This window comes from Myxine glutinosa, chromosome 10 (assembly GCF_964187855.1).
Source record: "Myxine glutinosa chromosome 10, kmMyxGlut1.1, whole genome shotgun sequence".
In the NCBI taxonomy this organism is placed as follows: Eukaryota; Metazoa; Chordata; class Myxini; order Myxiniformes; family Myxinidae; genus Myxine; species Myxine glutinosa.
This window is the reverse complement of record NC_136270.1, coordinates 83,844,224-83,871,138: the sequence shown is the minus strand read 5'-3', so window position 1 is coordinate 83,871,138 and position 26,915 is coordinate 83,844,224. Positions and strand designations below refer to the sequence as shown.

General features: G+C 43.7%; 1 protein-coding gene across 2 annotated transcripts in view; it reads left to right on the top strand.

Annotated features, from left to right (window-relative positions):
• Positions 1-26,915, top strand: part of LOC137415118 (caskin-1) — a 256,481-nt gene that overhangs the window by 148,990 nt on the left and 80,576 nt on the right. For both annotated transcript variants that reach the window (XM_068100691.2, XM_078785833.1), the window contains one exon: positions 22,499-22,596. In XM_068100691.2, coding sequence (XP_067956792.2) covers positions 22,499-22,596 — 98 coding nt within the window. The remainder of the gene's footprint in view (positions 1-22,498; positions 22,597-26,915) is intronic.

Genomic DNA, 26,915 nt, shown 5'->3' with positions numbered 1-26,915 from the left:
CTGAGTAATTCAATCATATTTTATAATCACCATCCACTTTTGACTTTAATATAACTCTGTACCCACCCTGCATATCCACAAACATTTCCAACTTACTTTTCAATTAATCAGTAACTCCAAAGTAAGGCGCGACCAATGACGCACGGCACACAGCAAGCTAATCGAGGCTATTCACTGGAATTTCCGAACACCTGCAAAGTCCAAAATCCAGTAAGTAAGTAAGTAAGCAAGTAAGCACCATCAACAGAATAATTAGCAAGTTGCTCATTGATTCAACTGACTACAGTCAGTGTGAAACAACTTATCTTAAACACAGACCAGAGAAACCATGAATGGAATGGGAATACAATTACAAATAACATTTCCATTCGTTCGTAACATACATAGCAAAATAATAATAATATTAATAATAAGCGTAATTACACATAGATTCAAAATTGATACAAAACTAAAAAAAACAAAAAAAAAAAAACAATTGCAATGCGTTTCGGAGGACCTCCGCCAAACCCCTGAGACTGGCTCACTGAACCCCTCGGGTTCGGTCGAACCCAGGTTAAAATGGGGTGAAATTGTTGTCATGTATATCATTGATATGTCAAAATGGCTAAATCGATCGTTCTGATTTTCCAGTGAACCAATTCAGTAACCCAATATCCAAATTCTGTTCAAATTTCAAGTCGATAGGATTGATATTGATGATTTTATGTCATATTGTCCTTTCACATTTTAATCTTGAAAACAATAGGCTTCAGTGATCTAATATACAAACCCTGTTCAAATTAAAGTCGATTGGATGAAAATTGACAATTCATGTGATCTTGACCATTGACCATTTGACCTCAAAATCTAGAGTTCATAGAACACCTTATCCCACGTAGTCTTGAGAAACAAGGACATGGGTGGGGCCTGTGAGCAGCAAATTTGATTGATTGTGATGATGTAAAATGCTGTAATATTTTGTCCAAGTACTGTACTGCTAAATGGAAGGGTTTTGAAAGTACCAAAAAGGCGATTTGTGTTTCACAGTAGTCAAGTATCCTCCAATTTGCAAACCTCCCACCCACCCCTCCTTCTCCCTCCCTCCCCCCCCCCCTTCCCAACTCCCCACCTCCCGTAGACCGCCTTAGACCCGATTATTTTAGTGCCATGAACAAACTTGAGTTGCAACATACCAAATATCATTTTAGCCAAGTTTGGTCACAATCCCATCAGCAGTTTCGGAAAGGGAAGAAGTGCAAGTGTTTACGGACTGACAGACTGATGATGCGCCATCCCATAAGCTCCCCGGAACTACGTTCCAGGTCAGGTAAAAATTATCAGAGTTCCGTATACACGTAACCAGAATGAGATTATTCGCACTTTCCATCAATCGAGGTTACATAAATTGGAAAAGCATATATTTACTCGACTGTTGCCCACATGTCACCAATTTTATTGACTTTAATACAATTCTAATGATGCAGATGACCAACAAATTCTGGTTGGGTAGACAAGGCACGTATTTGTTAGTGTTTAATATATTCATGTGAAACACTATCATGCTATTGCAAATTCACATAGATGTTACATTGTCATTACAAGCGTATTTGCAACTTACTCCATGAAGCGGGTACGAACATGGCTAGAAAATGTCAACATTGTAAGAAACGAGCAATTTGTACTGCCTTGTCAATGCTGTAAGGATTGGGCTCTAAACTCTCACACTGGCCATGTGGTCTTGATCGAGCCCATCCTCAGAGGAGGAGAATGCCAACTATTATTTCCAAAACATTGTATATTCATAATTTCTACCCTGTTTACTATGCAACAATGGCTACTTGCACCAAACCTCGGTTCAATAGCCGAACATGCGTCAGTGCAACAAAAATGGCCGCAGTGCTCAAAACTGGGGTAGAAGTCATGCGATGAATAAACCACAGCTAATCTTTACAATAGAAAATTGTGCGTATAGTTTATCAACAAAATATAACTACTGTATTCCATCTTACAGAAATACACACAAATATCACAGATTCTAGCATTGCAATTACTTTGAGTTTGTCCAACTACATCTGGTAGCTATCAACTCAACTCAAACAGCATCTCCGGAACTGAGTTAAACGTTGCCCATGTGTGATTGTCAAAGTTACTTAAATAGAATAATATAATATATTGTACCAGCAAGGACCCACGGAACATCCGCGTAATGTAAAATGTCACTTCAAGTCCTCAACTCCACCCGCACTGTTCACAAACCCAAAGTCCCCTTCAAAACCCATCACCACTCACCACACCTACCCACCCACTGCCAATCCTTCATCCCTACCCCCTCTCCCCAATCCCATCACAGCTCCTCAACCCCCATTCCTCACCGAAAGTCCTCGACCTCCCCAACTCTGTCCAAAGTTTGCAACTCTGTCCAAATCTCTCCGAGGGATGCCTGTTGGAGGCCCAGTCGGTGCAGGAGAGATTGGAGGTGGAGGATGGTTTTCTCGGTGCACTTTGGATCGTGAGGAAAAGTAGGAGAGGGAGCAGAAGCTTTTGCTCCTCGTCAAGTACCGTCTGAGCCGACCGGAGGCAACGTGCGGCTTCATGGTTTTGCAGAAACTGCTCTGGGCAAGTCGTTCGTGGAGTTTGAGGACACCCACTGAGAAGGAGAAGAGTAGAGGGGAGGTGACACCCTCGGGACATGTGTCTGGGAGGAGGCAGCCAGGACGCCACCTGAAACAGGCCTAAATTTCTCTCCTCCTCTCCAAGTTTTATTTTACTCATTATTATCTTTATATTCTGGCGAATATTCCTTTGTTATTTTGCTTCCTCCTCCCTCCCCTTTGGGATTAGCTGGTGATACCGGGTGGGTCGTTTAGTTGTCTTGTCCGTATTGTCTTGGCGCCTGTCTGTCCTTCTTTAATTACTTAATCTTTGCCGCTGCATATCAGCGGGATTTCTTTTGCTTATGATTTATTTATTCCTTGGTGATATGCCCTGTGTTTTTCTTGATCTTGAGTGAAGGATTTGCATTTATTCCACTGTTTTGAATTTAGCCTGGTGTTGGCTTAGCGGTTAGGGTGCCGGCTGGGATCCTAGGATCCTGGGTTCGAATCCTGGTCGATCGCTGAATTAACACCAGGGGGGGTTGACTCAGCCTGTCATCCTTCCGAGGTCGGCAAAATGAGTACCAGCTTGCTGGGATGAATGATCCCGGTGTGTACCCCGGTTTAGTAGAATACCCATCGTAACCCTGCGCATCGTAAGAGCGTGACCAAGGGTTGGTGTCAGGAAGGGCATCCGGCCATAAAAACATTGCCTCAAACAGGGAACCATGATTGTCATGGGGCCCGCAAGGCTAACCCCCGCTCTAGCGGGGAAAATGGCCTTAAAACGATCATTCATTTCATATTCCACTGTTTTGAATTTGCATTGCATTTTTGGATTGGCATACCATGTGTTGAAGAGTGATGGGTGTAAAATTGCATCAGCATTTGGATCGTAACTTCGCTCGGTCACTTCTGACTGCTCATATGGTGCGACCCGCCCACGGGGAACGTATTGACCTCCCCAGCACATCGATTAGGATCTCCGGAGCAATAGGCAGTACCCCGAGCCCTTCACGCAGGGGCCAGATCATAACAATATCTACCAAATAAACACAGTCAATTTTTGTGTTTGTACAGATGTTTGTCCCCCTTCATAAGGGTAGGTTTTAAAGGCAAATCTTTTAACATGAATGAATGTGTGTTCACTGCGGTCTATTTTGAGCATAAAACAAACACGAAAAACATTTTCCATAAAAGAGTAATTATGTCTCTTCTATTGGAAATGTAAACGGTGGGTTGCACACCGAGCCTCAAGGGCGGTGTATAGAAACGTTTTTTTAAATAACAAATACAAGCCGCAGGGAAGTGAAATTCACTGAATGTGATGTGCAACGTGCGCGGAGTAAAACAAGTGTTCATTTACATTCGTATGATGTCTCATAAATAAAGAAGATACAAGCACATTTAAGCACTAGGCCGAGGCTTCAGATTTTGGCACGCTCACAAGGCGACACCGTCGAATAAACTTTTCCAACCCTTCATTTTTGACGGATTTTTTACAGGTATGATATAAACAGGAAGAGCATGGCTCCTGCATGTCATACATAGCCCATCACGCCACAATCATTCGCCCAACTCAAATTCCCGTGATACATGTGGAAACCCAGTGGAAATGTAATCTCTCAAGTGCCAATTAGCAGCCTAATTGTGCCAAAAAATGACCCTAAACCAATTATCTTCTTCCTGATGCATAAGTAAGTTGCCGATTTATGTGGTCTATTTGCCTCGTTTTGATAGAATGTTGTCAACACATTATGGGACAATTAATAGTTGAATCCGTGTATCCGATACCCCTGGTGTAATACCCCGTGTGTGTATATTTGTGAATAAACTGTGCAAAAAAAATGCTTTCATATCCTTTGTTCTCCCTCCCATTTACTTATTAAATACGCACATGGAGTAACTTGTTCTCTGAGTTGCCTTTGATAGCAAACAGCTTTTGTTGTTAATCGTCTGTTAAAGGACAGATTTGGTTCGGGAAGATTGTCGTTCGCATAGAAAGCACTACGCGTCCAGCGCAGTGATCGCTTGAACCACCATTTGGGTTCTGGGTGTGAGGGGGCACCAGCACGTCGTTCAGCCGGCTCCTGTAAATCCAGCACTGTATTTTATTTATTTATTTATTTTGTATACAAGATCGAGGCTTGTGAAAGAGCTAACATTAATCACAAAAAGAAACAAATGGACACAAAACATATAATAAGGGGAGCGGTAGACAAGATGGGGAGAGAGGGGAAAGCACACAAGCACAACATTTGAGGGCAGGGACATCGGGAGATCTGTGGGAGGGAGAGGGCTTGGGGGGAGGAGGCATGGGAAGGGGGAGGTGGGGGGTGGGAGAAGTATAAATCACATGTACACTGCAAGGACTTCCAGGAAAGAAGTTGGTATTTCAAAAAAGTGGATCTGGGGTGATTTAACGGGGGTAGAAAAGATCAAGGTTTTCGATGGGGGAAGACGAGAGATGGTGGTGAGCAGCTGTTTTAAAGACCTAGAGGGAGGAGTGGGATTGAAGAGAGTGAGGGAGTTTGTTCCAGAGGCGGGAGTAAAGAGGAATGAAAGAGTGAAGGTGAGCAGAGTCTTGATTTTGGCCAATTCACCAGAAGATGGTTGCTGGCAGATCTTGTGCGACCTGTAGGAATATTTGGTGGACAGAGCACAGATAGAGCTGGGGGAGCTAGGCCGGAGAGGAGTCGGTCGAAGACAGAAATATGGGTTAAGTATGGGTTAAGTGAAGGATAAATCAGTCAGGTTAGGGTGAACAAACCTCCCACCCCCCCCCCCCCCCCCACTCTCCAATTATAACACTATGTATATGGAAAAATATATAATGTATATTGGTTTGGTATAACGTAGCAGGTTTTAGGAATACATCAGGATGTAAATTGGTGGTTTGCTTTGTACACATCATTAAAAGTAAACAATGACGAATGTTCTCTTTCACAATGTCGCAAGAATCCCGAAACTCCTCGGATAAAGACCTTTATAATGACAATGGTTTTATGATCCCTGGTCAAGTAGTTTAAGAGAGAATAGTCAGAAACAGACCACTACCTCAATCGTTCCCGAAACTAAAAAAAATAACCCAGGTTTGAAGCAAAAACATGCCCACTGCTAAGTGCTAATGTGCACATATATAATACATCGTGGTTATATCGTTCAGATAGATTGCAATTGCACTTACCCAGAGGCCTGAAGCCTAAGGACTGAAGCATGAGGCCTATACTTACTGTGATTTTCACAAAAGGCCCGTGACACATATCGGCTTCAACTTTTCGATAAATTGATGATCGTTTTACAGTCGATTTGGTCGTTTTTACACTGAAGGGAAAACTTATAGAGAGGGCATGACAATTTTTAACATGCCAGATTCGAAGACATTTTTTGAAATACCCGCCGAACAAAAAACGACTCCTGCGAACAATTGACGACGCTTCCGAACCCCCGCGCATGTTTGGCGAACTTTTTGAGCCTAAAATACGAAATTGGACTTTGCCATTTTTTCGACATTCGCATCCTTCGCGAACCGTTCGCGTGTCCCGTGAAAACCCACCTTAAGGTCTTTTGCACTCTGAAACAGATTCTCCTCAATTATTTGCCTGTATTTGGTTCCATTCATTGTTCCCTCTATCCTTACAAGTCTCCCAGTCCCTGCCACTGAAAAGCATCCCCATAGCATGACGCTGCCACCACCATGCTTCATGGTAGGGATGGTGTTAGATGGGTGATGGATGAGCTGTGCTCGGTTTCCGCCAGACATAGGGCTTTGCCTTCAGACCAAAAATAAAATTTTTGTCTCATCAAACCAACAGATTATTTTGCCTCATGCTCAGTCTTTCACATGCCTTTTTGCAAACTCTAGGTGAACTGTCTCAGTAGTGGCTTCCTCTCCCAAAAAGCCTAGATTTGTGAAGTGCTGCAGAGGCTGTTGTCCTTCTGAAGGTTCTCCCATCTCAGCCAAGGAACTCTGTCAATGTGGTCATTGGATTCTTGGTCACCAACCTGACCAAGGTCCTTCTTGCCTGGTTGCTGTTTGGTTGGACTTCCAGCTCACAGAAGAGTTTGAGTAGTTCCATATTCTTTCCATTTCCTAATGATGGAGCTCACTGTGCTCTTAGGAACTTTCAGCACTCTAGAAATGGTTTCATACCCTTCCCCAGATCTATACCTCCTCACAATTTTATCTCGGAATTCTACGGAAAGTTCCTTGGACTTCATGGTAGAGTTTCTGCTCTGACATGGACTGTCAACTGTGGGACCTTATATAGAAAGGTGTGTTTCTTTCTAAATCATGTCCAATCAATTGAATTGACCACAGGTGGACTGCAGTCAAGTTGTAGAGACATTTCAAGAATGATTAAAGGAAATTGGATGCACCTGAGCTCAATTTGGTGTCATCGCAAAGGTGTTGACTACTTATTGACTCAAGATTGACTCAGCTTTTCATTTTTAATTATTTTGTAATAAAATTGTATTTTAAAAAATCCACTTTGACATTATGGGGTATTATGTGTGGATCAGTGACAAAAAATCTCACTTTAACCCCTTATAAATTCAGGCTGTAACACAACAAAACGTGAAAAATTCAAGGGGTGTGAATACCCCATCAGCCTATATTATATATATACAGACTTGGCATTTAATATGGAATATATCTTTTTTTTTGACTTGGGTTTACTTTCTTAACTCAGTATATCAATCTGGTGAGTTTCTTTTACACTTTGGTGATTTATTTATTAAAAGAACCATGTCACTGATTGTCTGTCGCAGCAAGAGGTCAACAACAGGATTATACCACAGGTGGCGTGGCAAAATGCACGGACAGGTGCATTTGATGATTGGTTTCACAGTCGGGTATACAAGGGTTGTTGCGTTCTGTATTAGTGGAAAACAACTGCTGCACGTCTCCAAATGTTATTGCCGCTTCCTCTGGAGATGGTCCGTCAACTCGACAATGCTGTTTGTCATGGAGTGGTGGCTTTACGAAATTACGGCATGAAACAGCGTGCTATTGCTCGGCAGTATGGCATCACTCACGGTCAGGTGTCAAAGATCCTGAAACGAAATGCTCAGAGGGGTGTCCCTACTCCAATACCGAGCCCAGGACGTCCCCGCAGAACCACAAGGAGGGATGATCGCCAGCTGCACCGGTTAGTCCGCAATGGCCGTACCAAGTCAGCTAATCGGCTTGGGGCTGAGTGGCAGCAACTGACAAATGTGCCTGTATCCAGAAGGCTAGTCAACCAACGACTGGTTCAAGCAGGCTATCGTGCCAGGCGTCCCCTGAGAAAGCCACGCCTGACCAGACAACACCACCAGCGCCGATTGCAGTGGGCCAGAGAGCACCGTCAATGGCACCCAGGACACTGGAATCCCGTGATCTTCAGTGACGAGTCTAGATTTCTGGTCTATCGTCAAGATGGCCACGTCCGAGTGCACAGACAAGTGCATGAAGCCTACAACAAAGATTGTATAGTGCCAAGAGTCCAAGCTGGAGGTGGTGGGGTGACCGTTTGGGCTGCTTTTCATGCAGGGGGCAAAACTGACCTGGTTGTTCTGAATGGAAACCTGAACCAGTTCAAGTACAGGGCCATTCTGGAAGAAACATTGCTTGCATTTGCTCGTGCAGCCTTTCGAGGAAACTTTGTCTTCCAAGATGACAATGCACGGCCTCATCGTGCTCGCATGATCCAACATTTTCTTGCTGACCGTGGTGTAGAACATATGGAGTGGCCTGCCATGTCCCCGGATATGAATCCGATAGAGAACTTGTGGGCAGAATTAACGCATCAAATCGACCACTTGGACCAGCAGCCGACCTCTGTGCGTGAATTGCAGCAGGCTATTGTCACTGCATGGCAAGCGATTCCTGTACAAACCTTGGCAAATCTCGTGAACAGCATGCCTCAACGTGTACGTGCTCTCCTGAATGCTCGTGGTGGTTACACGAAGTACTGAACTGTAATTTTAGTGTCCGTAATCCCAGTCATAATTTAACTTTTGTTTGTGTTAAAAAAAATTTTCGCTAATGTGCAAAATAAAGAGATACTTCTGGAAAACGTACAGAAGTTTAACACAGTACTGAAGCGCGGTCACGTCGGGGTCACCAATGAAGCGTGGTGCTACGCGCGCTACTTGTTTAGCAAGGAGGAATCGGACAACGCGGTAAGTTAAAAGAGTCTTTCTTGCAAGAGCTCCACTGTAGCACTGGAGCGCTCCGGGCTGCGCGCCCGGTGTATATCCCGAGGCCACGCCTACCCCTAGGGCGTGGCCGCCGCCCACTTGGTGCGCGGAATGATGCCATCACGCCAGTGAGCTTTCGTGTCCGCCACAGTACTGTCCGTGAATTGAGTTCAATATCAGTTTACATCACTTTCAAGGATCAATTTATTTGTTTCGAAATGTCAAATGTGGTTTTTGTTTCTTTTAAAGGTCACATTAACAAAATCTAGAATAATTTCAACATAATTCCAATGAACTTTTGGTTCTAAGACGTCTTGAAAAGTAAGTTCACCCCCACAAAAAATATATTCCATATTAAATGCCAAGTCTGTATATATCGATTAGTCAATCTATTCAGTGTATTTCCTTGGCAACACACTACATTAGGAAAGTACAGTAAACCAATCAACCCACAACAGGAAGAAAGCAAAGTCCACTAATCAGCCTACTTCAAGAAGAAAGTACAGTACAGACAATCAACCAGTCCACTGCAGGAAAATGTACTACAGCCAATTAGCCCACTTCAGCCAGAAAGAAAAATCAGCCAATGAGCCTACTTCCAGAAGAAAGTATAGTACAGTCAGCCAAATAGCCCATTTTTGCAAGACAGCACAGTCAGCCAAGTAGCTCACTGCAGCCGCAAAGCCCAATCGGCGAATTAGTCCACCACAGGCAGAAAGCACATTCAGGAAACGAGGCCACTACAGGAAGAAAGTACAGTCAGCCAATTCGTCCATTTCAGCCAGAAAGCACAATCAGCCCATTAGCACACTGCAGCCAGAAAGCACAATCAGCCCATTAGCATACTGCAGCCAGAAAGCACCATTTTTTTAAATTTTTTTTTGTTGTATACAAGATCGAGGCTCGTGAAAGAGCGAACATTAATTAAGAGCGAACACAGAAAGACAAACCGACACATAAAACAAATAACATCGGGAGCGGTAGACAAGATGGGGAGAGAGGGGGAAGGACACAAACACAACATTTGAGAGCAGGGACCGAGAGACATGGAGACATCGAGAGATCTGTGGGAGGGAGAGGGCTTTGGGGGGTGAGGCATGGGAAGGGGGGGGGGGGGGGTGGGAGAGGTATACAACATATGGACACTGCCAGGACTTCCAGGAAAGAAGTTGGAATTTCAAACAAGGTGGATCTGGGGTGAATTAGTGGGGGTAGAAAAGATCAAGGTTTTGGATGGGGGAAGATAAGAGATGGTGGTGAACAGCTGTTTTAAAGACCTGGAGGGAGGAGTGGGATTGAAGGGAGTGTGTTCCAGAGGCGGGAGAAACGAGGAATGAAAGAGTGAAGGTGAGCAGAGAGCCGAGATTTCGGCAGTTTAACCATCAGAGGGTTGCTGGCAGATCTTGTGCGGCCTGTAGGAATATTTGGGGGACAGAGCACAGAGAGAGCTGGGGGTGCAAGGCCGGAGAGGAGTCGGTAGAAGACAGAAAGACCACCTACCTGCCTGCGGTGAGTGAGTGAAAGGCCCTCAGAGATAGCTTCATCGCGGGAGATTCCAATGATTCTGAAAGCTTTGGTTTCAACAGCGTGAAGCCGAGCTAGGTGTGAGGGAGGAGCACCAGCCCAGACGGGGGAACAGTATTCCATTGAGCTGCGGATGAAAGCCTTGTATGTGGTGAGGAGCTCAGGTGTGCCAAGGAAGGACTTTGCACGACGGAGGATGCCCAGTCGGCGACTGGCTTTGGAGGCCAGCTTGGAAATGTGGTTTTCCCAAGAAAGATCATGGCAGATAGTGAGACCCAAAAGCTTGAGCGACAGAACTTCTTGGAGAGGATGGTTGAGAAAGTAGATGGGAGGGTTGTCCAGTCGATCTTTTCGGAGAGACATAGTAAGAGTGTGAGATTTGTCAGGATTGAAAGACATGTTCCACTTGTTTGACCAGTCTGTGATTTTGTCCAGGTCTTCAGAGAGTGAGGAGGCTGCAGACTGCCGATTTGAGGGAAGAGGAATGGAGCGGCAGAGAGTGGAGTCATTAGCAAAGAGATAGAGAGGATTTTCCAGAGAGTCGGAGAGATCATTGATAAAGACCAGAAAAAGCACAGGGCCCAGCACACTGCCCTGGGGAACTCCAGCCTGAACAGGAAGGGGAGATGAGAGAAATCCATTCAGGGCCACACGTTGACTATGACCAGAGAGGAAGTCCGCAAGCCATGCATGGAGATTTCCATGGATACCATAGGAGGAGAGTTTGGTGAGCAGAGCTGGGTGCCAGACCGTATCGAAGGCACGTGATATGTCAAGGGAGACAGCTCTGATTTCCTGTTTGGCATTGAGGACCTCCATCCATTGTTGAGACAGCAGAAGCAGCATGTCCAGAGTAGAGTGACCTGGTCTGAAACCAAATTGATGATCAGAGATCAAGCCATTGGAGAAGAGGAAAGATTTCATATCCGAAGCAATGATGGATTCCATGACTTTGCTGATAATTGGGAGCAGGCTGATTGGTCTGTAGTTGCAAGGATCTGTTTTTGCACCTATTGTGATTGTGCTGATTTGCACAATCAGCCCATTAGTAAACTGCAGCCAGAAAGCACAATCAGCCCATTAGTAAACTGCAGCCAGAAAGCACAATCAGCCCATTCGTAAACTGCAGCCAGAAAGCACACAATCAGCCCATTAGTAAACTGCAGCCAGAAAGGCACAATCGGCCCATTAGCACACTGCAGGCAGAAAGCACAATCAGCTCATGAGCACACTGCAGCCAGAAAGCACAATCGGCCCATTAGCACACTGCAGCCAGAAAGCACAATCAGCTCATTAGCACACTGCAGCCAGCAAGCACAATCAGCTCATTAGCACACTGCAGCCAGCAAGCACAATCAGCTCATTAGCACACTGCAGCCAGCAAGCACAATCAGCTCATTAGCACACTGCAGCCAGCAAGCACAATCAGCTCATTAGCACACTGCAGCCAGAAAGCACAATCAGCCCATTAGCACACTGCAGCCAGAAAGCACAATCTGCTCATTAGCACACTGCAGCCAGAAAGCACAATCAGCTCATTAGCACACTGCAGCCAGAAAGCACAATCCGCTCATTAGCACACTGCAGCCAGAAAGCACAATCAGCTCATTAGCACACTGCAGCCAGAAAGCACAATCAGCTCATTAGCACACTGCAGCCAGAAAGCACAATCAGCTCATTAGCACACTGCAGCCAGAAAGCACAATCAGCTCATGAGCACGCTGCAGCCAGAAAGCACAATCAGCTCATTAGCACACTGCAGCCAGAAAGCACAATCCGCTCATTAGCACACTGCAGCCAGAAAGCACAATCAGCTCATTAGCACACTGCAGCCAGAAAGCATAATCCGCTCATTAGCACACTGCAGCCAGAAAGCACAATCAGCTCATTAGCACACTGCAGCCAGAAAGCACAATCCGCTCATTAGCACACTGCAGCCAGAAAGCACAATCAGCTCATTAGCACACTGCAGCCAGAAAGCATAATCCGCTCATTAGCACACTGCAGCCAGAAAGCACAATCAGCTCATTAGCACACTGCAGCCAGAAAGCATAATCAGCTCATTAGCACACTGCAGCCAGAAAGCACAATCGGCCCATTAGCACACTGCAGCCATCCAGCACAATCAGCCCATTAGTAAACTGCAGCCAGAAAGCACAATCGGCTCATTAGCCCACTGCAGCCAGAAAGCACAATCGGCCCATTAGCACACTGCAGCCAGAAAGCACAATCGGCTCATTAGCACACTGCAGCCAGAAAGCACAATCGGCTCATTAGCACACTGCAGCCAGAAAGCACAATCGGCTCATTAGCACACTGCAGCCAGCCAGCACAATCAGCTCATTAGCACACTGCAGCCAGAAAGCACAATCCGCTCATTAGCACACTGCAGCCATCCAGCACAATCAGCCCATTAATAAACGGCATCCAGAAAGCACAATCAGCCCATTCGTAAATTGCAGCCAGAAAGCACAATCAGCGCATTAGTAAACTGCAGCCAGAAAGCACAATCAGCCCATTAGTAAACTGCAGCCAGAAAGCACAATCAGCCCATTAGTAAACTGCAGCCAGAAAGCACAATCAGCCCATTAGTAAACTGCAGGCAGAAAGCACAATCAGCCCATTAGTAAACTGCAGCCAGAAAGCATAATCAGCTCATTAGCACACTGCAGCCAGAAAGCACAATCGGCCCATTAGCACACTGCAGCCATCCAGCACAATCAGCCCATTAGTAAACTGCAGCCAGAAAGCACAATCGGCTCATTAGCCCACTGCAGCCAGAAAGCACAATCGGCCCATTAGTAAACTGCAGCCAGAAAGCACAATCAGCCCATTAGTAAACTGCAGCCAGAAAGCACAATCAGCCCATTAGTAAACTGCAGCCAGAAAGCACAATCAGCCCATTAGTAAACTGCAGGCAGAAAGCACAATCAGCCCATTAGTAAACTGCAGCCAGAAAGCACAATCAGCCCATTAGTAAACTGCAGCCAGAAAGCATGGTAAGTCAATCAACACACTAGAGGAAGAAAGCACAGTCAGCCCATTAGTAAACTGCAGCTAGAAAGCATGGTAAGTCAATCAACACACTAGATGAAGAAAGCACAGTCAGCCCATTAGTAAACTGCAGCTAGAATTTAGGCACAGTGAGATTGACCATGGACTGCACAATAATGATGCTATTGACAACACCAGCAAGACCATATCCAGACATTGAATCTGGTAGCAATTTGGGTTAGATGGCCTAACCACAAATGTCCGGTTGCCTGTTTGAAGTGTGTTCCCATCCTATATGTGGCCACAAAGGTACACGGGTCATGTCTTAGACTTAGAGAATGCGTAATGAGGAAATGTAGGGAAGCGTGTGATGCAGCTTGTAGACACGCTTGTTCATGCTCAGGTTCTGGCTGCACGGATATTTGTCCAAGTCTATTGTGGTTTTCCTTTCCCACAAACACCAAAGCTCCTGGCCTATTATGATGAAGGCAATTTTGTTATTTCTTGATGGAAACCAAAGATGTACAGAGCCTCGGACGTGCAAAGAAAGCCAAGGCTCCCAATCTTATGAAAGTCGATTCAGTCCAGCAAAGACCTGGACCACATCTTCTTGCGTTACCTCTGGCCAGATGTAAAAGGAGCCAGTAATGAGAAACTTATAAGGTAAACATTCCACAAACACATGTGCCTGCATGGATGCATTTCATTATTTGTTTTCCTCTTTCTTAATGAGAACCCTCTCTCGATGCATCCTCCCACTGATCTTCACCCAGTCGTTTATAGTGGCCTCGTTAAAACGTTCCACACTTTTATCGCCATTTTTCTGCGTGGGATCATGCATAGATACAGAGCAATTTTTTTTTAACTCTGGGAGCTTGGCAGAGATAAATAAAGTATCTTTTTTTTTGGTGAGTCTATGTAACTTTGCCTACAGATGCCATTGCCAATTTTCACGTTCACCTGAACTATCCACCAGACCAGTGGCAGCATATTGTGAATGTGAATGAAACACCGAGTCTGTTACCTCTTTCAATGGCCCCGGTTATTCCCATCTACTTGTGGAGTCAGCCAGGAAACAGTTTTGGCTGGAGTCTTTCAGGAAATGGCTGGATAGGCCTGTCGTTTTACTACAGGTGATGTGGGCAGGACTTTGTAATGTGGTTGTGCAGGTGCTGGGGATAACTCCCTTACTCTTGGTGGAAAGATACCGTGGGAACTTTAACATCCACCAAAGATCAGTGCTGGCAGAAGGGTCCTCCAGCTTAATGTCCTTCCAATGGGCAGCACACATGTTGATGCCTCACCCTGAATGTGAACCATCGGGGTGGCAGTTTGTATCTGGGATTCAAATGTCGGCTAGATAGCAGGTGAGTGTGAATAGCCCTAAGCTATCCTGCCAGCCCTAACTGAGACCCCGAGCCCCAAATTTAAAACACTTTAAACATGTAACCTCACCCTTTTCTTCTCGATACAATAGCTTTACCTTGCGCTTGCGAAGCGAAAAGCGGGGTTAAGCATTCAGGTACGTACGTGTGCCGTGTCTGCATTTTAAAAATTCATTTTCTCGGCAACCGTTGGTTCGATTGATACAAAATTTTACCATAGAAGCGCCTCCGCCTGTAGAATATTTTTTATTCATAATTTTGACGTCATAGGTCACGTGGTACGGACGCCATCTTTAAAAAAGGTTCCACCTCTATATCTCCCAAACTGCTCAATGGAAAAAAATTGAAACATGGCTCATTGTCAAGTACTCACGATGGGGAATAAGATATGTTGATGGTGATGTCATCGATGCCTTAATTATGATGTCATAATTCGACAAGTACAACGCTTGATCTGATCTGTAGGAATAAAACAAAAATTCCTCTGCAACTGTTAGTCCGATGGACACGGAATTTTCAGAATTTGTGCGGCTCCTCCAGTAGAATTTTTTTATGATAATGGTAACATCATATGTCACATGGTACAGACGCCATCTTGGAAAAAATCGAAAAAGGTTGTACCTCTATATCTCCGAAACCGCTCCATGGAAAAAAATGAAACATGGCTCATTGTCAAGTACTCCCCTTGGGGAATATGATATGTTAATGATTATGTCATTGGTGCCTTCGTAATGACGTCATAATTCGACAAGTACAACACAACCGATCATTGTGAATTTTTTTTCACAGCAACTGTTGGTCTGATGGGCACAAAATTTTCACCATGGGAGCGCCTCCTCCTGTAGAATATTTTAATGATAATCATGACGTCATATGTCATGTGTTACATGTGCCATCTAGGAAAAACCGAAAATCGTTGCACCTCTATATCTCCAAAACCACTGCATGGAAAAAATTGAAACATGGCTCATTGTAAAGAACTCCATATGGGGAATAGGTGTTGTTAACGATGACGTCATTGGTGCCATAATTATGACGTCATAATTCGACAGGGACAACGCTTAGTCTGATCAGTTTGAAATGTATTGAGCGTGATCTATGCAACAATTATATTAGAGAATATAAATTTATGATGTCATCGCTCACGTGGTCTGGCAACCATATTGGATGAAAGAAAAAAAGAAAAGAAAAAAAAAGAGTTGGCTCGCAACAAGTTGACTGTGTAGGGTAAGTATTCTATGAATACCATCTCGTTATAAGATAAACTGTTTCCCTGATAATGAGAATAGCTTGGCCGTTTTACTTTTACACCAATATGTCATGCTGATATGATTTGTACTGATATGATTTGTACACGGATGATTTGTACTGATATGATTTGTTCTGATATTGTTTGTACTGATGTGATTTGTGCTGATATGATTTGTACTGATATATTTCATACTGATATATTTCATACTGATATGATTTGTACTGATATGATTTGTACTGATATGATTCGTATTGATATGATTTGTACTGATATGATTTGTACTGATATGATTTGTACTGATATGATTTGTACTGATATGATTTGTACTGATATATTTCATACTGATATATTTCATACTGATATGATTTGTACTGATATGATTTGTACATGGATGATTTGTTTTCAATCCTATCACTTGTTTCATGATTCTGTCAGCCAATTTTAAATCCCATTCACTTTCTCATTCATGTACAATGCTTGTGTGTAATGTCCCTTTTTAACATTTGCGCTGTTTGTCCGAAGGTACATATTTTTATATATCCTAATGCCCTTGTCTTCCATGTAATAAATAGCTCCTTCATCCTGAACCTTAGAAACTGCAAAAAAGTCAGAGCAACCCTTGTTTAAAAAAAGAATCTAACGCGTTTCTCATGGAATTTCATGAGAAACTCATTTGACTCCATGAGTAATGCATAAGAAAAAAGGCAAATGTAATTTTGATGGTGTGGGTGTGTGGGGCATACGTTTCTCATGGAAGTTTAAAACTTCACCAGATTTCCAACCACAACCCCATTGTGGACAGAACATTGGTCTTAATTCAGGGATTTTAACTGGTAACCATAGACTGATCCGAATCCCCCCTCTGCAGCTCCCCCTCCTCCTCACCTCCTCTACCACCGCCTCCTGGATGTACGCATGTTTTTATGTGTCATTTTTAGTGATGTTGCAGAGAGATTCAGTGCAAAACGCCCACTTCAGTAAAACCATCGCCACTTTGTGATGAATGTTGGTTCTTGGTCGATAGAAATGCATTGGATGTGAAGCACTTTGTGGCATTACACGCCGATCAACTCGGAGACCTTTGGCTTCCTTTTGCAATCGCCGATCGTGCCCACAATGTGCAACAAAAGATCCATCACTTTTGTGCACTAGCCGAGCAAGGATCTTGGCTGATCATCCATCCAAAAATGTTAGGATGTTAGTTGAGAATAATTTTTCAGGAGCGCAGCTTTTTTTTACAGGGTTAACAGTCTTCACTCTAAGTTTAAAATAATGATTGAATGAAGTAATCAACAAAATACTTTACCTTTGCGTTGATTAACTTTGATGCAAATACATAGAGTGAAGAACATCACATGCTTTAAGTAACAGGTATACCAGACTTCCACCAATATGTGACGTGCTTTCGAAATGACGGTATGAATGCCAAACGAGGCTGTTTGCACATGTGCAGAGTGTGTGTTTACACTGACTCGGTTCGGCTCTCCAGGCACTTTTAACCTGCTGTTACTAGCACAAACTTTATAATTCAAATAGTGTTTTCAACCTAATTTTCAGCATTTAAGGGTGTAGTACTGGTGAAAAATTGAGAAAACTACATAGGTACCTTTGAGAGGCCTTTACACAAAAACAAAGTCAAGTTAATATCTAATTTTAAGTTTTTCTTGAAAGATATAATCTTGGCTTTAACTCAGACCAGTTTCAACGCTTCTTTGTCATATTACATGCATATAATTTGCATAAATTAGACCGTCAATAAAAAACAAGGAAAAACAAAGAACACATTTCTACTTCTATCTTCTATGTCACCTATCATTCTTTTCACACAAAACTTGGTACATGTATTATACATGTGTTACTCTACTACCTGATGAGAGGATTTTGTGAAATTATGTCAAATGTTCACTAATTAGCTAATTATGCCAATTACCAGATAAAACTTGGTTGTCCTTCAATAAATCCACAATGGCTACTCCTATAAACAAAAGCCTTCATCATTTTAAAGGAAGTGATATTCTGAACATCCTGTCCAAATTTCAGCCCAAAAGAATGATGCAAATTAAAGTTATAACAAATTTCATGCAAAATATTATATTGAATTGAATTGAAATTTGAATTTTTCAATAATTAGGGGTATTTCTATGACCGCACTCTATGACCTCTAATAGCATGATTATTGTTTATAAGACTATAAGGAAACTGTTCAGCTAAAAAAAAAATCTAAAAAAAAATCACCTGTTCACCTGTACTACACCCTTAAACAAAAGAGTGGAAATTTTGAAACTGGTTATATATCCACAATTGTTCTGTTCCTTTATGCAAATCGGACTCACAAATATAGGAAATATGAGAAACAAGTACAGATACATTCAAAGTACACCACCCCCATGCCAAATAAATAACATCCTCTTGCGCGTGGCATTGCCGGTGCACCTACGGCGCCCAACGAGACCGCTGCGCAGCACATAGAGGCGGTATTGGGAGGGAGAGTTGCACAATAATTGATTGATTAATTGCGTAATTAAAATCAATATATATTGATCATAAAATAATTTCTTCATCAATTGGCTAATAACATACCTCAACCACCAGTGTTTCATCCGAAACGAATAACTTTTTGAAAAGTAATTAAATAAGTCATTAATCGAAAAAAAAAGAATTGATTCATCAATAAATAATAAATCGATTAATTGATCAATAAATTAAAAATATCCTTTATAGCCACATCACTTGGTCTCTATCGTGTCCGAATATATCAGCTTCCTAGCTCAAAAGGTGCCTGAGATATTGCCCAGATGAGATGAAAAATAAATAAGTGATTAATAATGAAAATAAATAAATAATAATGGTAAAATAATTAAATTATGAACCAATTGGCTAATAGAATACCTAAAACACCACCGTTTCATCTGAATCTAACTTTTAAAAAAACATTAATTAATCGATTAATTGATTGATCAATAAATCAAAAATATCCTTTCGAGCCAAATCACTTGGTCATTGTGAAGTCCAAATATTAGCTTCCTTGCTCAAAAGGTGCCTGAGATATTGCCCAGACAAACAAACAAACAAAAAAGAAACCGGAGTGAAAACTGAGTACTCCCTTTCAGCACGCATCATCGCCGGGACCTCTTCGGTGCCCGGCAATGACGTCATGTAGCACCTGGAGATGGCAAAGGAAAGGAGCGGTGTACAATATCCTTGATTGAGAAATTTCTGGTTTGTACAATTTACAGTTAGTACATTCTAGCTTCGGCCATATACAGACTTGGCATTTAATATGGAATATTTTTTTTGTGGGGGTGAACTTACCTTTCAAGATGTCTTCGAACCAAAAGTTCATTGGAATTATGTTGAAGTTATTCTAGATTTTGTTAATGTGACCTTTAAAAGAAACAAAAACCACATTTGACATTTCGAAACAAATAAATTGATCCTTGAAAGTGATGTAAACTGATATCGAACTCAATTCATGGACAGTACTGTGCTAAACTTCTGTACGTTTTCCAGAAGTATCTCTTTATTTTGCACATTAGCCAAAAGATTTTTTAACAATAACAAAAGTTAAATTACGACTGGGATTACGGACAGTAAAATTACAGTTCAGTACTTCGTGTAACCCCCACGAGCATTCAGGAGAGCACGTACACGTTGAGGCAGGCTGTTCACGAGATTTGCCAAGGTTTGGACAGGAATCGCTTGCCATGCAGTGACAATAGCCTGCTGCAATTCACGCACAGAGGTCGGCTGCTGGTCCAAGTGGTCGATTTGATGCGTTAATTCTGTCCACAAGTTCTCTATCGGATTCATATCCGGGGACATGGCAGGCCACTCCATATGTTCTACACCACGGTCAGCAAGAAAATGTTGGATCATGCGAGCACGATGAGGCCGTGCATTGTCATCTTGGAAGACAAAGTTTCCTCGAAAGGCTGCACGAGCAAATGCAAGCAATGTTTCTTCCAGAATGGCCCTGTACTTGAACTGGTTCAGGTTTCCATTCAGAACAACCAGGTCAGTTTTGCCCCCTGCATGAAAAGCAGCCCAAACGGTCACCCCACCACCTCCAGCTTGGACTCTTGGCACTATACAATCTTTGTTGTAGGCTTCATGCACTTGTCTGCGCACTCGGACGCGGCCATCTTGACGATAGACCAGAAATCTTGACTCGTCACTGAAGATCACGTGATTCCAGTGTCCTGGCTGCCATTGACGGTGCTCTCTGGCCCACTGCAATCGGCGCTGGCGGTGTTGTCTGGTCAGGCGTGGCTTTCTCAGGGGACGCCTGGCACGATAGCCTGCTTGAACCAGTCGTTGGTTGACTAGCCTTCTGGATACAGGCACATTTGTCAGTTGCTGCCACTCAGCCCGAAGCCGATTAGCTGACTTGGTACGGCCATTGCGGAGTAACCGGTGCAGCTGGCAATCATCCCTCCTTGTGGTTCTGCGGGGACGTCCTGGCCTCGGTATTGGAGTAGGGACACCCGTCTGAGCATTTCGTTTCAGGATCGTTGACACCTGACCTTGAGTGATGCCATACTGCCGAGCAATAGCACGCTGTTTCATGCCATAATTTCGTAAAGCCACCACTCCATGACAAACAGCATTGTCGAGTTGACGGACCATCTCCAGAGGAAGCGGCAATAACTTTTGGAGATGTGCAGCAGTTGTTTTCCACTAATACAGAACGCAACAACCCTTGTATACCCGACTGTGAAGCCAATCATCAAATGAACCTGTCCGTACATTTTGCCACGCCACCTGTGATATAATCCTGTTGTTGACTTCTTGCTGCGACAGACAATCAATGACATGGTTCTTTTAACAAACAAATCACCAAAGTGTAAAAGAAACTCACCAGATTGATATACTGAGTTAAGAAAGTAAACCCAAGTCAAGAAAAAAAAAATATTCCATGTTAAATGCCAAGTCTGTATATAACACACATCGACACACATGGAAGGGCTGTTCTCATTTTACCAATAGATGAAAAATCTAATATAATTTATCTTGCGGCCCTGGAACCAAACAAAAACATATATTTATATCGGCCCTGACATCCCATGCAGATCCCAATCTCCCGTTCCTCTCCCAACACAATTAATAATAGATATCATCACTTTAAACTTACCCTGTGCATACACAAGCCCCAGATGTGTCCTTCCCATCAGTGTTCATAAGAACCTAATCCAGATACACAGTTCATTCACTGGTAGTGTTGTGTTGGAGGGGGGGGGGGGGAGATGGGGGGGGGGGCTGTGTAACACGTCCCTCCACCCCACTTCCACCAACCCACATCGTCAGCAGTTTGTAGGTGTTTTTCATTTCCAATATATGATTCTGCTCGACAACCGATGTCCGTACACTTATCTGCAGCTCTTGGAAATGGTTTATTGATTTATATTGCTTCCTCCTGCTAAACCCCACTTGAGCCTTTTTCAGATTTTGAGAAATTGTCTCTTCGTTAAAGTTGCCTTTCAGGAAGTCTGAATCCCTTTGTTTTTACAAACGTTAGTATATGTGTAAACTTGAAACTTGCACTAAAGTTAATTTTCTGATTGTAATTTGATTGAAAGCAAGTTGGGAACCAAATGTCCTGATTAATATTTTATGCTACCCCTACCAGACCATTTCACATTGTGCTATCCATAAATATATTTGTGTGCACGCAATGAGCCTTGGCTATAACAAAAGAGCTTATTGCACGGTGGAACTCTCAGTTTTATTGTTTTTTTCTCCTTGTATGTTTAACTCTTGTATTTTCATACGTACGTATTTCTTTCCTCGTGCTCTTTTTATAACTCTAGTGCAATGATGCTTTTCAAGGTGTATGAAAATAAACAAAAATAATTATTTCTGTGGTATCTTATCATTATCTTGGACCTGTAGAGATGTTTAGGCAAAAGATCTACCACATTATACTCGGTTGGTTTTGTAAAAAGAATCCTAGTTATTAGACCTTTGTTGTGCATAAAATCTGGGCTCATGGAAGGACAAGGTGATAGATGGTTAAAAGGGGTAATACAGACAGTGGATCAGTGGGGCCACAGTTGGATATAACAACCAAAGGAATGAATGGACAGGAAAAGACGAGAGAAAGGATAGGTGGAAACACAGTATCCCGCAAGTAAGAGCGATGTTTGGATATTGTGGGTAGAAAATATCCCAGGAGGGGATGCAAGATGCCATGGGATGGTGATACACTGCTTGCTTGAAGCACTGGAGGGAAGAGTAGGAATTGACACCTTCAGGAAGGCCAGTACAAACAGGTAAAAAATAGGAACGAAAGAGATGTCGGATGCTAAACTTGCATTTTGGAGGCTCATCCAGGAGGGTGTTGGAAGAATGCAAGCATTCTTGAAGAATGTCTAAGGACTGAGAAAGCAGAAAGAGCTAGACTAGAGGAGAGGCAGTAGAAAACAGAAAACAGAAAACAGAGTCTGTCTGTGATGTGAGAATTTATACAAGCTGTGAGAGATCTCCAACAGCTCTGTAAAGCTTACCTCTACATTGCCATCATTTTCTCTTCGCCCTTTGTTGGACTCACTACTTATCTTCTTTAATTTTCTTATCTGCCTTTCAAGCTTCACGCCTCTGCACCACGCGGCTCTGCTTGGAAACTCCGAGGTGGTTGCTCTCCTGTTGGAGGCTCAAGCTGCAGTGGACGTTCCTGACAATAAAGGTGACTCCATGTTCTTATACTTTAGTAATATCAAGTTCATGAATTCTCGGAGACATTTCCCTCCCAGTGATCGAAATCCTGTGAACTTTTGTGTGTATTTTGTTTTCGTAATTTACCTTCTTCCTTCTGTTACTAAGCAAATCCTTGGAGATGAAACCTGAGATAGTTAGAAGTTTGCATTCGTGAAAACTTACTTGATTGAGGCACATTGAGTATATGACCCGAAACCCTTGGATTTGCCATGAGGTATTTAATTTCCTAAATTGCATGCAAATGATTTAGAATGGACAGCTAATTCTACAAAGTAAATCTTACCAAGGATATGTGGATAATGCAAAAGGCCTCATGAGCACGTGACACGCCGTATTTTGGGGGATTTTGATTGAATAAGCGCATGCGAAGCGGAAAGCAGGGTTAAGCAATTCGTTCACTCTGTCTGTCTGTCCGTGTGTCTGCAAACCTACGTTTATGATTGAGGAACAACTTAATTTTGATTGGATGTGCTATATTTTGAACACGAAGCGGAAAAGGAACCTGTAGGGTAGAAATACTTTGGCTCTGAATTCGTCCCGATCGCGCATGCATAGAGAGGATTGTGATAATGTCTGGCAGTCAAACACTGTGGAGGGCAGTGTCTGGCAGTGCTGGAAGAAGAATTGCGGGCAAGCGGGTTAACAAGGGGAGATGTAGAAAATATGGCAAGATGGAGAAGATTGTCATGGGGCCCGCAAGGCTAACCACCGCTCTAGCAGGGAAAATGGCCTCAAAATGCATGTTGTTGTGTTGTTGTAGTCAAACAAAATTGAAATTCATTCCAAACAGGAAGTTTACTGTTTTTAAGGATGTCATAAAGGATATAAACAACAAGCATGAACAACTAATGTAACGTGTTAAATATGGTGGTGTATATTAATTATATAGTCAAATATATAAATTGGATGATATAATTGAACACTGTATATAACACAAATTGCCTTTTGCCACTTTCAAAACACTTCCATTTAGCAGTACTTGGACATGTTAAATAAGGTGGTGTATAAGACTGCATCAATGGTTCAAAATAAAAGTTAGACTTTTAAAATCATTTTAAAATAATGTTTATTTAAATTGAATTATTTACTTCAACACTTGGGTAAGGTGTTCTATGGACTCTCTAGTTTTGTAATGGGATTACTGTGATGATAAAGTTACAACTGCAGTAATGTTCTCATAAATCATGACATTGTATCTTTAAGCTATGGCAACTGGCACATTTCAATAGATTGTTCTAGATTATAGGTTCTCAAAGTGGTCCCTACCGCCCCCCCAGTGGGTGCTGGGAACTTTCAGGGGGGCGCTCCAGAGTCCACGGGCGGTAGGGGGGCGCCGGCAATGATTTGGGGGGCACTGGCGATTTGGAGGAGCAGCGGCGATTTGGAGCGCTCATTGGGCTTCCTGCAGTCTGAACAGGTTACCCGGCTCCATTCGGCAAATTGGCCATCCAATCAACGACCACATTCTTTCCCCCTCCGCATGGTTTTTATGATCACATATTCGCTGATGTCGTGTAGGTATTTTCTTGTCCATACATGCTCACGCAACAAACATGGTAGTGTATGACACCAGCGAAATACTATTGGCCGCCAATGCGGCCAAAATTACAACACTAATTTTTGTCACGTGGTGCCATTTCAACCAATCGGCTTGCAAGAATCTTTTTACGTGGGATATAATACACTCTATTCGTGCTGGACTATTCAACGTGCCTGGTTCAACTTTACAGCCTGGCCTTGCCAGCACAGACATTGGGCAAGGTATTGTTACAGATCGCGGTTATGATGTTATAGACCGAGCGGTGGTTTAAAACCGCGACCTAACAAAAACTCACCCGATTCACCCAGACTTTGGCCGGATCGCACCGCAGCTGCTCAATGAGGGGAAAAGACAAAAACGACGAATGCAAAGAGGAAAAGGAATAAAACGAGAAGACGTACAGACGAGTAATGGGTTTTATTATTTACACACACAAGCAAAAAGGGGCAATCAAGTTTTATTTACAACACATAGTCATAAGACGCAGGTGACACAGTGCAAATTTAGCTTACCTACAGGCTTAACTTATCCCAGGACAGAACAAACAGAACGCTGACTCACGCGGGGGATGCCAGGAATGGCAGAAGGTGGATGGCTGGAGGGAGAGGGAGAGGTCCAAGGGGGGGTCCCGCAGCACAACCGGCGCGTTCAGCAGCCGCCGTTCCTCTTTGGCCCTGCTCCAAACCGCCGTTCAGGCCCCCTTTGGCGGTTGGGTGGTCTTGCGGCTGCGGCCTCTGTCCGCTACGTTCTCAGGACTTGTCTGGTCCAAACCCTCAACTCTTCCTTGCTTCTTTCACTCCTCACCACCGACTCCTCACCGCAACCAACAACCTTGCAACCAACTCCTCAACCAACTCTTCTCCCTCAACAACCCTTCTCTCTCTTTTGCGACCGACTCAGTCCAACCCAGAGTGCATCTCTCTCTACTCACTTCCGGTTGCGCTTTTTATAGCGCCCCCAGCGATCACGCCCCCGGCGCTTTGGACACGCCCATCGGGGGTGCTCACCTCGGCCCTGGTTGGTCGCGCGACCCTCGGGCTCCGCCCTGGATGACGACGGGCGGGCGCGCCCCTCCTCCCCTCTGACGAGGTGCGACACGCCTTTCTTCTCCGACTCAATGCCTCGTGGTTAATGGCGGCAATTGGATCGGAGGTAATTGGTAATCGAGGGCTCAGCAGTGACGAGAGGGGGAATGGAGGTTTTGGGAATGGGAATGAAGGGAATCTATCTCTTTCACTGGTGCAATGGAGTATTTCAATTAATGGAAGACACAGCCTTACACTAATACACAGAATAAGATATAACTGTCAAAAGAAAGGATATATCGTGTCCTGCATGTATGTTTTATGGACTAACTACGGAAACGCCCTTTGACCTTTATACAACCACAAACGGAGGGAGGAGGGGTGATATTTTACAACAACCTTTTACAACAACATTTTACCACAACAACAAAATAAAAAAACATTCTCATATCCACAACACTGCACCCTCCTCCCCTTAGGCACGTCCCGGGCCTATTACTTTTACCTTAGTGTGGCATGTAGGTGTAGTTCCCTCTACTTTTAGCCTGACCCTGAGTGCGACAGTTTTAAAACATAAATAAATGTGTCCCGCTGCTCCATTGCACCCTGCCTAACAGACTTACGCCCACAGTTAACCGAATTGCGGAATGGTCTTCAAACTACACACTGACGGTGGGAAGCATTATTTACAATTGACGCTATTTTTATTTACAAAACTAACCCAGGACCTGTAATTGTTCTTTCTGGGGGGAGGACAGTCTGCTCTGCATCAATGCACCATGAAAGCACCTATAACGCACCAACACACCCTCAAGCACCAATCAGTGCAGTCACCACTGTTCATCAATAAAATAAATCCAACAAACCCAAACCCTGCAGGTGATCTCTTGCTCTTCGGCTCCCTCTGCTGGTTATTATTTGTTCTTCCAGATGTTGTCATTCTTTTGCTTTGCTTACTGGCGGCCTATTTTCAATAAAGTGTGCCCAATGTGTCCTTTTTTTATTTGATTTTATTTATGGCCCACAGGGCCGACTAGTGTGGTTCACCTGTGGGGCATCGGTGCCCTGTGGCCAAGGTCCGCCAGCAAGATTTCGGGCCCTCATGGCCGGTTCCAGCAGAGGGGCCTTGCCCCAACCCATGGGGTCCATAAGTGGTGCTCGGCCACTGACATGTGGTCCATAACGTGGTGCATCGATGCAGACAGCTGGTTCTGGGAATTTCGGGCGCACAATGGCCGACCCACGCACGCTCCCCTCGGCGCCCAACGGCGCTCAGGTCCTCATGTGGGAGACAAAAAGGGGGGACAAGACAGATGAGCGAGGGGTAAGGTCTCAAGGGTACACGTCAAAAAGGCAATGCAAGGCAAAATGCGTACGGAGGGCGAAGTGAGAAAGCTCGTCCCTACCGTACGTCACCCCCCTGTCACCTAGCCTACCCTTGCCCTTACGCCATATGTACAAAATCTACACATTACCAATTCGTCACTACTGTCACGTCTTCCCCATATTTCCCCTATACCAAATTCGTCACCACAATCCCTCTACTTCAAAAATTTGCCATCATCAATTCATCATCAATCCTCATAAGGAGGAAGAGATGGAATTACGCACAATGTCACACCCACGTCATGATGCGTCTCACATTCCAAGCATTTGCACAGTAAAAATAATTAAACATGGCATGGTGTGGAGTACCTGTCACCTCAGGTGAGTGGATGCAGA